Genomic DNA, 13837 nt, shown 5'->3' with positions numbered 1-13837 from the left:
CAGGACAACGAGCTGACTGAGAGATGCTGCTGGTACCAGTTGAGTGGCGTGTATCATGGGGATCAACATCATCAGGTATACCCCTCCTTCCCTTTCTTCACCTCTTTGACCCACTCCATCTACTTCTCCTACTTCACTTGCTTCACCTACTTATTGTTCTTCTGTCCTATGCTGTGACATATCTTTTTTCGGAAGTGTTATTCTCCTCCCTCCAAAACTATGTTTTAGGAATTGTCAAGAAGGGAGTGATTGTTTTGCTGGAGTGGGGCTGAGCGGAACTGAGCTGATATGTACAGTGCTCGTCCTGGAGCGGTTCACTTAATGAGAAATCATTCACGGTTTGTTGTGCTGGGTGGTGGCCTCGCAGGGGAACTTTCTGCTGGGATTAGGAAGGGGTAGAATAGAGGAGCGGAGAACTGGGGAAGAGGGCGAAATGGGTGCTGGGTGGTTATGGATGTAGTTTTCTGGCTGATTTTTATAAGCTAGAGAATGATAATCATGCCTAACCCTGGCTCTGGATGATGAACTTTGTTCTCTTTCGGGGGGATTTAGTGAAGAGGGGAATTGTTCTTATCTTTCCCCGTGGTTGTGTTGATCAAGGTGGAGATTTTGAAGGTGCCGAGTACTTGGAGCTAGATATTTTGATAAAGTCACATTTGGATCATGGAGAGATAGTGAAAACAAAAATGGACAACACTTGATCCCATAATGAACCTTTGGAAAGACGCCGTTCCGGGTTTTCTGGCCTTGTATGTTTCGTTTCTTAACTTTCGCGGACTAATTACAGGTCAACTCGTCGATGAGCGTTTGCCGCCGACTGGCTGTACGTCAACCTCCGTTCCTTCCTAAATCTTATCCCCAGGGAGGAATGATCAAAGGAACCGAGGCAAAACATCCTAGCCGAGTGAGTTCCTCGAAAGAAACAGACTGCGCCATTTACAGTATGTCTCTGTCGTCTTCAATAATATCGAGTCTTTGAGCATCCATGTCCAGGGTCCAGGCAAGGGACGTAAGTTACTGGAACCGGAACCCATTCCGTAGCCTCACGTTTCTCGCACCAATCATAGCTAGCATAATCCAAACTTTCGCTCCGGCGCAAAAAGACCGACGAAACAAGCAAGGATTTAAAATAACCTTCAAAAGTCTGAATAGTGGGCCACCCGTCCTGGATCCATGGAAGAGAAGACACCAAGAACAGACCAAGAAAGCTTTCCTGGGTGTGACAGGGCTTCGGGAAAAGGTTCTTAGAACTGCTTGATACTCGACTTGTACTACAAGTGTCAGAGGATGCTCAAAAGGGAATTTTGCTCACCTCGAGCAAAACTTTGATCCAAGAAGTTTAAAGCCCCTCATCAAATAATCGCGGCTCAGAATTCCAGTCCAGTCCGGGCCATCTCCTTGGCAGCATCTGGCTGAGCCCCTTTCTCACCACCGATCTTCCAGTCAGCAATCTGCCTCCGAAGCTATCGTCGGCATGCGGGAATAATGCAACGCAGCAACGCAGCAACACAGCCTGGCAAATATGTCAATTAATATCGCTTCGGTTTTAATGGCCTAAATTCTCACCGGCCGAACAACAATGCCACTGCTATGCCGCAAAGCCCCATGCAAATTTGACATGAGTGCTCCACCAGTCAACGGCGTAGCCCAATAAAATCCGATATCCGTCGAATAATAATACGAGGATGGAGGGGAAGCAAGCCTCGAGATTCCTGACTTGGCAGCCCGACAGGAGGGTCAGAACATGGCGAGAATGCTTGGATGCAGACGCCCCACGATCTCATCACACATGTTTTGTTGGTTGGCAAGTCGCCCCCATTGCAGATCGCCGCAGACAGAAGACGCGCAACCTCATCCAAACCTACCCGGGTACTTCACCTCTCTCCCTGAAGGGGAAAAAAAAAGACTCTCCAGTATTCAGACTTCGGACGAGACACGTAAAGACCCCTATCTCACGATAGTTTCCTTGCTCCACTCACCACTCTGACATCAAACCTTACCGCATTCGAACACCCCCAAGCGGCGGCCATCCCGCCTGGCTAACGAACAACTTTAAATTGTCCGTCTAATCACAAGTAATCCATCCCACTGGCTCCATCGTATCTTAGGTAAGGTTCCATTTGTTTTCCTCTTTCGCACCTAAATCGTGGCTCACTATAAGTACTAAGGATAGCCAGCCAACCCTCGCTACCGCTTCCCCCCTTCGTTGGTTTTTCTCCCTTTCCACACTCACTCACCTATTTTATCACTCCCAACCCTCCAACTTCTAACCAACATCAGGATGCATCGACGTTGTCCTTTCTGACCCGACCTGACCTGACCTGACCTGACAAGTACATAATTTAACAGGTCTCGGTTCCGCGGCGCTTCGCTGTTACTTGCTCTGGTCTGGTCTGCTTTGTTGGTTCGCTGTCGTATTCTTCGTCGCATTCTTCGTCCGCACACATCGCACTTCGTGGGTTTTGTATATTCGAAACTCCTGGATATAGAATTCTTTCCTTCTGGTCGGCCACTTTTATACAATATCTCGATTAATTTGGAATTTTATCGCATCGCTCGCATTTTGTCCAGTTTCACGAAATGGCTCTTCCGCCCCGTCGCATGATAATCCTCGGATTCATCACCACACTCGTCCTTATGCTCCTCGCAACAGCACACTACACCAAAGCATCAGAAAGCGCACTCGCCACGAAAGTCGGCGACAAAGTCTCTGAACTTCTTCGTTCCGGCTCATCCGATCCTCCTCCAGAGGAAGGCGAGCCCAGCAAAAATGAGGCCGAATCCGTCATTGAGCCGCCCTATGATCACGGCACAGAAAAGGGTCCTGGTGGAGTAGGGAAACACCTTCATGTCAAACCCAGCGCCGCAACACCCAAATCAGCAACAATCGAAGGCTGCGAGTACCCCGTCGTCATCCACGTCACCCCCGACGGTCACTGCACCGGCGTGCTCGCCCTCTACGGCTCCATCGTCCGTAATGTGCTGAATCAACCAAAGGAACTTGCCAACAAGACTTGCGTGCACGTGACGTACGTCGACCCAGCCATGAACTCCATCCAGGAAATGTACAAATGGACCGCTCGCTCCAACCCCTTCAAGACCCCTCATGACTGTGCTCTTCTTGACACAACCCCGGCCTTGAATGAAGTCGTCCCAATCAGGTTCCAAGCCCTGCGCGGAATCGAAAAACCCGAATTCATGGAAGCCGGCCTCACCACCTGGCTCGTGGCTCTCAACAAAGTCCACTCCTGGGCCTTCGACGCCTACCCCCGCATTCTACTAATGGACGCCGACTCCATCGCCATCACCGACCTGCACCTCATCTTCAACGAGTCCAACCCCCTCACGACCGTCACCGTCGCACCAGACCAGTTCAACAACTGCGGCGACAGAGGCCGCATCAACGGCGGGATGGTCCTCCTCCGAGGCTCCCGCTACTTCCACATCTCCGCCCTCGAGATGATCTACGACCAGGAATCCTCCTGCGTGAGCCAGAAGTGGGCTCAGTCCGAGCAGGAGCTGCTCAACTGTCTCTGTGGCACGCAGGGCCCTCCCAAGGGCCTCAGACCGGAGTTCGAGTGTGCGATTATGCCGTTCTATAATTCTGTCTGGCCGCGGAACTACGCCTGTAGTGCGGCGAATGTGCTGCCTATGCGGAGTATCCATTTCACTGCTGCGACGAAGCCGTGGTTGGTGGATGAGAAGAGGTTGGGTGAGAGGTTTGATTATGGGTTTTGGGGGTGTGTGCTGGCTGCTACGAGGAAGGGTGAGGTACATGGGTTGACGAAGTGCGAGTTTCCGGATTTGGAGACGAGTAGGTTGATTGATTCGCTGGAGACGTTGCCGCCGAAGGATGGGTGAGGTGGTGGATGGATGACGAGATGTAAGATTTGGATGAGCGAGAGACCATGGTTGGATGTGTATGATTTGGGTGGGAGTTTTGGATTTGCATTTTGAAGCAGCGAAGCGAAGCGAGGCGTGATTTGGCGTTATTTTCATGGGATCTAGAGCGACGGAGTGGGCGGAAATCTAGGTGAAGTGGAAACGACCGAATGCCATTGGGCTCGAACAGGCCGGGTCGTCAACCCTCCTACGATGACACCAGACTGAGATGATGTCGTGACTTCGCGGTCGAGGCCAGCCGAGGACAGAATGGTTCCGAAGACGGTTTCCAGCATATTCAGGTTACACAAGCTTGGATTGTATCTTTGGGGTATCTCTTGGTTACACAGCCGAAATTCGAGGTGAAGGTTGAAGGTTGGACGGACGGTTGGAGACGAAGCAAGAGACAAACTGGATCTTGCTGTTTATGAACAAGGGATGGGGGTGAGAGATCAAGGGATGGATGGACTCTCACCCCCATCCCTTTCTTAAATACTTTGGCAGCTTAACCAAGACGATATAGATATAAAAGCCTTACCTAATTAATACAACAATTAACAAAGTTTTAGGATCGGTTCCAAGTCGGTACGTGCAGCAATTGAGTCCACAATACCGAGGTGAGGAGGAGCTTATCTCGTCGGCAGTTGACAGACAAATTCACAGGTCTTCTCCCTCCTCCATTTTGTCAAGACATCTGTCTGCTTCGCGCGAACAATAAAAAAGGAAACAAGAAAAATATCGCGAAAACAGAGAAAGGAGAAAGCGAGACGATGGGGATAGAGAGAAGATATACTCTCCCCCCCTAGTTTCCCTCTCACACGCCCACTACTTACCCCTTATCGCACCCCACTCGCATTCGCATCGCCCATATCCATCTTCCAACCTCCTTCCTTCCAATCTAATCTATTCTGTTGGAATCTCAAGTCTTGGTAACGTTTAATGATACGCTTCGCTAACTTGTAAGATGCTGTTTATGATCAGGCTGAGGCGCGGCCAAGTGTTCTCGTTACCATGGTTGAGGTGGATTTTGTTGGCTTGGCTTGGCTGGGTAAATAAATGAATGTCAGATGCAGAGGGAGGTTCTTGGTCTCTTGGCGATTTGTATAGCAACGGACCACACCAGTTGCTGTCAAAGGAGATGAGCACAACTGCGCAAGTTTTTCGACAGATGCGGATTTCAATCAACGTCCCACAAATGTGAGTAAATTACTCACAGGACTGACCCCACGGTACAAGATCAAAGTACTACCATCCGGATTAAGTACTGTAGATGCTGGAATCGATGTTGATATTGAGCATGAACTCCATCACTACCTTTGAGGCAAAGGCAGGGGTGGAAGAACGGTCCCAGGATTATCTGCAGATAGCCGCTCCTTGGACTATCTTAGAACAGTTCTTTCCTTAGTAGAGACAGTTCTTATCTTCACTTTTAAGGTAAGAGCCCCCTTATCTCTTTTTAAAGAGGGAATACAACTTGTACCCTCTTTATTCTACTTGATTACTAAGTACTTTTCGAATAAGATTAACTCCTACTTTAGTTTTAAAGAGTATCTAAATCGATCGATGTAAGATATGTTTAGTCTATAAGGTTAACGTGTGAGCTAGAATAAAGAGTAGTTGAAGGATAGTAATTGGAGTACGAGAATTCAGCTACAAATAAGGTTTCTAAAGAGCTGCATGTGTATTGTGGAGGACTGTCCCTGAACAAATAAACCGTTCTACGGCGGTCCGAGGAACGTTTCCAGACCAGAGACTGTTCTCAGAAAAATTCGTCCTGGGGGCACCAAGGGACGGTCTATTTGGTCATGCATTTGCCTCTTAGGTACCGTTGCATGCGAAATCATAATTTAATGATACTTTGTCAACTTGGTACTACGCCGTCGTAGTGTCCTACGCCGTTGCTATTGTCATGTAAAGGATACCAGGGCCAGTGTTTAGCCAACAACAGCCTTGTCAGGCAAACTCCCAACTCTAATCGACTTGAAGCATTCTCTTGACGATTGTCTGGATCTTACCTGACAAGGCTGTTGATGGCAACGCGTGCCCGATGGCTGCTTTTGCTTGTACTGATTCGCCAGACCTTGAGGCTGTGCATACGTCTAGTTTCCTTCACCGTCAAAACTACAGTCGTCGGCTGTAATTCTTTTCAATCTTCCCTTGCTACAGCACCCCTCTACTCGGCATATAAAAGACGCATGAAAATATGCCTCTGTCATCGTATAGTTGGCACTCGGACAACAGAGAGATATCGGGAGCAACGAGAGCTTTATTTTACTCCTTGCTTGAGGATACACCTTCAGACCTTGCGCTGGTCCCCACTAAAAGTGATGGAGGTCTATGTACCTCGTGCTCTCAGATTCCATTCGACGAGGTGTTTTGTGTTGAAGAAAAGGATGACAAAATCACCTTTGAGATCGGGACGTTCTCGGAAATCGCAAGTCGGAGAGACTGTGTCTTCTGCTCCTTTGTGCGGAACGTCTGCTTGATTGCCTTTCCCTGGCACTGGATACGACGATTCCTAACTTACAACCAACCATTCAAAATCACTGCCGGGCCAGGAGCCTGGAGAAAATTCCATGACATTCCTCCTCCCACTTTCATAGCACCGTCCGCCAGAGTGAACTCGCCTACTTTCATCGAGCAGGATGAGGAATATGATGAAGGTTTCCTCTCCTCATGGCTTCTATGTCATGTACCTCACCAGGCTCCACCACTGAGTGTTCGCCCAAGAACGAAGGGGGAAGTGGTATATGGGGAAGTCGACGTTGATCTGATCAAATCCTGGATATCAAACTGCTCGGAAAATCATAAATCTTGCAAAGAGAAGTTGTCCACCTCTGAGCTGCACAGTCGTGTCCGGCCGAATTTCATCGACGTGCTCAGCGGTAATCTTGTGCGAGGTGATCTTGTGACGGATTATGTGGCTTTGAGCTACGTCTGGGGCCCCAGCCAGCCAGTAACGCCATGCAGACATCAAGAGACGGGTGACGGCGAACTAGTAATTTCCAAAGTCCCACAAGGGGAACCTCCAACATACACACTTAGAAACTCGAAGCACTTGGTCTTGAGCCATCCTTGTCAAGTTGTCACAGACGCCATGGAGCTGGTGAAGAAGGTTGGACTCCGTTACCTATGGGTCGATGAATACTGTATCGGAAATGGAGATCGAGAAAGGGAGATCCACATCAGCCAAATGGAAGCATATATGAAGGAGCTTCTCTGACGATTTGTGCACTGTCTGCAGCGAATAAGCACCTAGGCCTGCCTGGGATGAGTTCACCACTTCAAGTTGCCCCTCAGCCGTACTGTGATCTCGACACGAACCGGATCATGGCAACTAGACTTCCTAGCCCTCTGCACGATGCCAAAATCTCTCCATGGAATGAGCGTGCATGGACATTGCAGGAAGCCTCTCTTTCCCGACGTCTACTCTGTTTTACGGATGAGTCGGTGTTCTGGGTCTGCCAAGAGGAAAAGTTCCACGATGCAATTGACTGTTCTGATCATGGTCAACAAGGTCGGTGTTCGATCCCTGTACCTAAGGATTCCCAGCAATTTCCTTTCCCTCTCGACGAGTTTCCTGGGCCATTTGACATATATGCATTCCGCTCAGTTCTGCTTGCATACACCCGTAGACAGCTGACAAAGAGGTCTGATGCCCTGCCTGCACTCTCCGGACTGTTATCCAGAATAAACAAACTAGCCGGCGTCGATTTCTGTTTCGGGCTTCCGAAGCAAGACTTCATTCGAAGCTTGTTGTGGAAGAATGAATCTATTCATCGCCGGAAAGATTTTCCTTCATGGACCTGGCTGGGATGGGACGGTGGAATAACGATACCAATGTGGCGGCGGGATCACCCCGATGATTGCCGGCCAGACATCTTCTTCGTTGACATTGATGGATATGAAGACAACACGCATTCAGTGGTAGAAAGAGACATCGCCCGAGTTATTGATTATCCAGATGAAAAATCCGAGCAACCCTCTCTGCTGATCTCTTCCAAAGTCGCAAGGCTTCAAGCCGTCAAAGTCGCACGTAAAGATGAAACCTTTCAGCCTAGTAATGGAGATAAGGGTGATGGACTAAGCACGGCGGACAATGACTTGTGGTGCCTCGAAATTCCTCACTCGCACGATCTACCTTGTATGCATGCAGGAGTTGGTAATGCGTATATCAACATGGCGTGCTTCACCGTTGACCCCGAAACCTCTTCACAACTGGAACAACTCGGCTGTGAAATGGAATTTGTGCTCATGGTCCACTGGCAAGAACACATCAGAGAGCATTCTACCTGGACCGCTGTTGAAAGCTCCCATCTCTTTGCGAGGGATGGATCGGAGATTGGGAATCTTGTCCTTGCGCTTCTTATTCTAAGAAATCAAACAGGAAGAGCAAAAAGGGTCGCATTGGTGCCAATACCATATGAGAGTTGGACTGCCGCATCACCACAGGAAATGTTGGTTGAACTGGTATAGACGCTCGAGGCGCATTTACTGTCATGCAAAGACTCGATGCGGCCAACATGATAATTGCAGCTACTGTATGTGATTATAGTTTTCGTCTAAGATGCTCAGATCACCGTCATTCAAATATTATGTTTTTGTTGACGCGAATCTAGTTCTCTATTACCTCGCTTAACCTTGCCTCGCATAACTGCAGGCGAGGAAAACAAAAACATCGCTTTGACCTCACTCCAGATGCAATGGATGGGATGGGTTCGCATGGAAAACCTCGTATTTGAACGGAGAATGCTCGTACCCCTGGGCAGCATAATTAAGCAGTCCCATTTGCACGCCACAAGCCGTACCCTCCCTCGCAATTCTTCCAAAGCTTGATAGTACCATCCTCGCTACCAGTGGAATAGAGCTTCCCATCAGGAGAGTAGCTGATGCTCCAGATTGGACCGTGATGACCTTTGTGGACATCTGAAATCTGTTAGTAAAGCCTTTTTGGATTTATGGGAGGTGTACATACCCAGCTCCGTCTCAGTCTCGTAATCGTACAGCTTAGCCCAAGTATCCTTTGCGCCTCCTGTAACGAATCGTCGCTGAACAGGGTTCAGGGCAACACTGGCAACTTCATACGGAAGATCAATGCTCTTGATCAAAGTCCGAGAATCTGCTCCTCCATAGAAGTAGACAGTCTTGCCAGCAGCAATTGTCAAGACTGGGAGGCCTCCACCAATATCTCCTGGCTCCGCCTTGACATTTGTAAACTCGCAGGAGCCAATGTCGCCCGTTACGACCTTCTCCTGGATTACAGCTCGGTTCTTCAGATCCCACCATCTGATCACCTTATCATCTGCGGCAGTAACGAGGACGTTCGGGTCTCGAGTCCAGACGATAGCTTTGATTGTGCCTTTGTGAACCCCAACGCCGACTTCGAAACCTGCATCCGCATTGACTAGTGTACGTCCGTTTCCTCCATTAGTGACAGGTGTACCATTTGCTTGGGGGGCAGAGACCGCATCGACAGCAGAAAGATCGAAGATTCGGAGCTTCTTTTCCATTCCTCCTGTAGCTAGGAAAGTGCTAGAATCGGGTGGGAAGGCGACGGCTCGAACGATGTGATTATGTTGGATTGTGCAGATTGTTTCGCCGGAGTAGGTATCCCATACCTTGCTGCAGAAAAGTCAGTCTGTCCCAATTCTGTCTTCGGCTCTCTTACGCAGTGAAATCTGCAGAAGCAGTTGCCGCTGTGTGGGCATCGGGAGAAAGTCGAGCTTGGTAAACGGCGCCTTTGTGTCCAAAGAAGGTTCCAATCCTGCCATCGTTAACACTCTCCGTACCTCCCGATGTGTTGAGCATACCAATCACCAGTCAATCCATCTCGAAGCATAGGATTATTGTCTGTTCTTGTCAGCCTGTTTAAAACAACCCACCATGTATCCCATACCTTTGCAAGCAGATATCATGTAGTATTCCTCCTCCCCTACAAACCCAGAAAAGCCGAGATGCGTAACTGGTCGCGAATGACCATGGCAAGTGAGAGGAACGGCGACAGCAGCCTTGGTAGTTTCGGTGCCGGCCATAATTTCAGAAAGTGGATCTATCCGATCGCAGAAATTGAAGAAGTCGAGAAGTTCGAGGGACGCAAAGCGCAGATTTTGTTGGTGTAAAGAATGGTTTATAGCACAGGAATAGTCGAAATCGAGGGTCGTGGAACGGACGGTAGTTCTCCGTCTGTGGTTTAAGACGTGTGTAGACTGGATAATCGTGGTATTGATTGATTGTTGATTGACTGACTCAAGTCGATTCAAATATAAGGAGATTCGTTGCACGGGTCGTTAAGGTCGTTACAGCGTCTGCAGAATGATTCTCCTCCTCAGCATCAGCAAGAACTCGAAAGGCAACAAAGAGCGCACTCGAAGATGTCCACAGGCGGTGGGCTCTTTGAGAAGAAAGGAGATGAAGTGGAGGGTCGCTGGCTCGATATTCGGCAGCTACTAGACCCAGTTGGGCTTAAGACAGTCGGATCGGATTCACTTGCGATAAGATTGGCGAGGGGTTGAGGCTGGCGCTGCCGTCGGCTAGAGAGCTGGCCTCGTCTCTATTTACAAAGCAGGAAGCTCATGGTCAACTGTGGAATTCCACTCTCAAAACACGACTTCCACCCGCAATCCACTCCAATTCCTACGAATACGTACCCTGGTACTCGCTTTCAAATCAAACCATCTTCGTTGCTAGAAATACATCTGCGACCTTGTAGAGAATAGCCTGGAACCGAGCACCCAGAATTAACCCCACAATCGACCCCTACGGCCAGCTTCAACCTCCTTTTACAACGGACAGTGAATCGTGCTGGGAATAGGATTTGGTCTGCGGAAGAAATCTGCCCCAAGGTGTCAGATCAGCAATACAATAAAAGAAAAGATCTGTTCGATAAGGTCTCCGCGGCAAGTGGGCAATCCAAATATGGCGGAATACAAGATATCAGCCATTCTGGCAGAGCATGATGACGATGTAGGTTACTGCCCAACCTAGCTTTGGACAAGAGCTACTACTCTGCGGCTGCGTGTCTATGATCACCTGCAATCTTCAGATACTGACTTCTTCAGGTCCGAGGTGTAGCTTTCCCCTCTTCGAAAGCAGTTCTCTCCGCGTCAAGAGATGGAACAGTTCGATTATGGAAACTCTTATCCGACAACCCTCCCCTCTACGATGGAACGATATCCTCTCATGCCGGTTCTTGGATGAATACTGTCGCATACCTAAAACCAAGTACGGCCTTTCCAGATGGATTGATAATCTCGAGTGGGAAGGACGTGGTTATTGATGTCCGTCAACCAACAAAGGCTGCAGAAGAAGATGCGGAAGCACTGTTGCTTGGTCACAGCAGGGATGTATGCGCATTGGATATCGACCCAGCAGGTAAATACATCGTCAGTGGATCTTGGGATCATGATGCGAGAGTATTTCCTGTGGGGAAGTGGGAATGTTCAGCAGTATTGAGAGGACACGAGGGAACGGTCTGGGCTGTTTTGGCATATGACGACGAAACCATCGTTACTGGATGTGCAGACCAAAAGATTCGCATATTCAACAAGGCGGGGAAGCTATTACAATCATTTCAAGCAAGCAATTCTCCAGTTCGAGCCTTATGTCGACTTCCCAAAGGCCACCCTTCTGGTGGCGACTTTGCTTCTGCGGATAATGATGGCGCCATTCGATTATGGAAGATCTCAGGGCAGCAAGTAGGCGAATTGCGTGGTCACGAAAGCTTCATTTATTCTTTGGCTGCATCACCAAGCGGAGAGCTGGTCAGTTCTGGAGAGGATCGGACACTGAGAGTATGGAAGGGAAATCAATGCATTCAGACTATTACACACCCTGCGATATCTGTCTGGTCTGTTGCTGTCTGCGCAGAAAATGGAGATATTGTGTCTGGAGCCAGCGATCGGATAGTACGAGTATTCACAAGAGATCCAGAACGTTTTGCAAATGCAGAGACAACAGCTCAGTTTGAAGATGCTGTGAAGGCGTCGTCAATACCCCAGCAGACGCTGGACGTAAACAAGGAGAATATGCCGGGGCCAGAATTCTTGACCCAGAAGTCGGGTACCAAAGATGGGCAGATTGTGACAATTCGAGAATTGGACGGTTCAGTAACAGCACATTCGTGGTCATCTGGTATGTGTGGTTACTTGCGTCAATACCAGTCCGTTAACTTGTATAGGCCAGAGAGAATGGACTTTAGTCGGTACTGTGGTTGATGCCGTTGGTAGCAGTAGTAAGAAGGTAAGTTCGACCTCCAAGCAAGACTTCATTCGCTAATCTCTACAGACCGAGTACAAGGGTAAGGAGTACGACTTTGTCTTTGATGTGGACATGGAAGATGGAAAACCACCATTGAAGCTACCATATAATGTATCTCAGAACCCTTACGACGCAGCCACGAAATTCATTCAAGACAACGAGGCTCCTATCACGTACCTTCAGCAAGTAGCGAACTTTATTATTCAGAACACGCAAGGAGCTACTATCGGTCAAAGTCAGGCACAGACCGGAGCATCCGATCCTTGGGGGAGCGAAAACCGATACCGACCTGATCAGCCCAGTACTCCAAGTGTCCCTGCAGCCCCACCAAAGAGTCTTCCACAGAAGGAATACCTGTCAATACTGGTTGCTCGAGTTCCTACGATCCAAAAGAAAATTGGAGAGCTGAGCCAGGCATTGGTGGCAAGCGGGCAGAAAGATCTTGGGCTAAGTCCCAGCGAGACAGCTACGTTGAACACACTCTGCAAACACCTTGACGACTCAGGAGCAACCGCCAATTCTCAAAACGTAGACGGCGGACTAGATCTCATCATCAAGCTCGTCACAACATGGCCGTACAAAGACCGTATGCCAGGGCTTGACCTCCTCCGTCTCCTAATCGTCGCTCCGGACACCGCAAAATTCGACCACCCCGGCGGCAACATTGTCGACCTCCTCCTCGTCGGTGCCGTGGAGACTGACTCCCCTGCCGAAAACCATGTCATGATGGCTACCCGCGCCTTCGCCAATCTCTTCTCCTCATCAGAAGGCCGCGTTTTGGCCATTAAGGAGTTTGAGAAGATCCAGGACACCGTCTCAACAGCCATCAAGAGTAGCACGAACCGCAATCTGCTGGTTGCAGCTACGACCGTCTATATCAACTACGCAGTGCTCTTCCTCTCAGATAAAGACAACGCGTCATTTGAACACGTCCTCGCTATCGTCGACACACTCTCCAAGATCCTCTCCTCGCAAGCCGACTCGGAAGTCGTCTTCAGAGCGCTGGTTGCGACGGGCACGATCCTGCATATTGATGATGAAGTCAAGAGCGCGGCGAAGGATGTTTATGGCATTGAGAAGAGTATCTCTACTGCGTTGGCGAAGGCCACGGATCCGAGGATTAAGAATGCGGCGAGGGAGATTAGGGAGTTGTTGAAGTGAGGTGAGGGTGGTGGCTTGGTTGAGCTATGGAATGGATGAGAGATGATGGTGGGGGGTGACGCGGGCGAGCAACGCTGCATTTTTAGAGAGCTTGATTGTGTGAACGAAAGCATTGCGAGCATGTCATTCCAGAATCTTTACATAGAAAATACAAGGATTTCACCTACCATTCAGCAACCAAGACGAGAGAATACTAGCTGCAAAATGCCGCCGAGTACGTGATGAGCTGAAATGAGTTGAATCCAATTGAGTATCCGCTCGCTTCTAAATCAGAAATGTTCAACGCCCAGGAATCTAACATGCTATCCGAACCCAAAACCCATGTCATCTGATCTCGTCTCATCTCGTCATATAAATCGTATCTTACATCGCTCTGCATACAAGCGTTCCTCATTCGCTCATTCATTCCTCGGCTTCCGTCTCTATTATCCCCAGGCTTGCCTGGCCCATCATCCAACAGTCTTCAACACGCCCGCAACCAAATAGATTCTCCTCCTATATAAGTATAAGTCTACCATCCAACCAACACCTTACCCCC

The 13837-nt window shown here is 49.1% G+C and overlaps 5 protein-coding genes across 5 annotated transcripts; 4 read left to right on the top strand and 1 right to left on the bottom strand.

Annotated features, from left to right (window-relative positions):
- The first annotated feature begins 1565 nt into the window (after positions 1–1565).
- ONS95_004107 (uncharacterized protein) lies at positions 1566–4345 on the top strand. The gene is made up of 3 exons (XM_058497451.1): positions 1566–2108; positions 2178–2209; positions 2281–4345. Exon 3 carries the CDS (start codon positions 2581–2583, stop codon positions 3859–3861), a length of 1281 nt encoding a protein of 426 aa, XP_058352176.1. The 5' UTR covers positions 1566–2108; positions 2178–2209; positions 2281–2580; the 3' UTR covers positions 3862–4345.
- Positions 4346–6085: 1740 nt separating this feature from the next.
- ONS95_004106 (uncharacterized protein) lies at positions 6086–7105 on the top strand (the record flags this gene model as incomplete). Its single annotated transcript, XM_058497450.1, has 1 exon — positions 6086–7105. The coding sequence occupies one exon, from the start codon at positions 6086–6088 to the stop codon at positions 7103–7105; it is 1020 nt and encodes a 339-aa protein (XP_058352175.1).
- A 47-nt stretch (positions 7106–7152) lies between these two features.
- ONS95_004105 (uncharacterized protein) lies at positions 7153–8358 on the top strand (the record flags this gene model as incomplete). The annotated part of the gene is made up of 1 exon (XM_058497449.1): positions 7153–8358. The coding sequence occupies one exon, from the start codon at positions 7153–7155 to the stop codon at positions 8356–8358; it is 1206 nt and encodes a 401-aa protein (XP_058352174.1).
- Positions 8359–8440: 82 nt separating this feature from the next.
- Positions 8441–10269, bottom strand: ONS95_004104 (uncharacterized protein). Its single transcript, XM_058497448.1, has 5 exons — positions 9779–10269; positions 9693–9732; positions 9551–9646; positions 8858–9504; positions 8441–8808 (listed from the first exon to the last, which is right to left on the bottom strand). Exons 1-5 carry the CDS (start codon positions 9912–9914, stop codon positions 8657–8659), a joined length of 1071 nt encoding a protein of 356 aa, XP_058352173.1. The 5' UTR covers positions 9915–10269; the 3' UTR covers positions 8441–8656.
- Positions 10270–10273: 4 nt separating this feature from the next.
- On the top strand, positions 10274–13835 carry ONS95_004103 (uncharacterized protein). The gene is made up of 4 exons (XM_058497447.1): positions 10274–10845; positions 10941–12012; positions 12059–12120; positions 12166–13835. The coding sequence occupies exons 1-4, from the start codon at positions 10798–10800 to the stop codon at positions 13297–13299; spliced, it is 2316 nt and encodes a 771-aa protein (XP_058352172.1). The 5' UTR covers positions 10274–10797; the 3' UTR covers positions 13300–13835.
- The last annotated feature ends 2 nt before the right edge of the window (positions 13836–13837 follow it).

Source organism: Cadophora gregata (genome assembly GCF_030347475.1).
Source record: "Cadophora gregata isolate MNR1 chromosome Unknown scaffold_14, whole genome shotgun sequence".
NCBI lineage: Eukaryota > Fungi > Ascomycota > Leotiomycetes > Helotiales > Ploettnerulaceae > Cadophora > Cadophora gregata.
The sequence above is the reverse complement of the archived record's forward strand: the minus strand, read 5'-3'. Positions and strand labels throughout refer to the sequence as shown.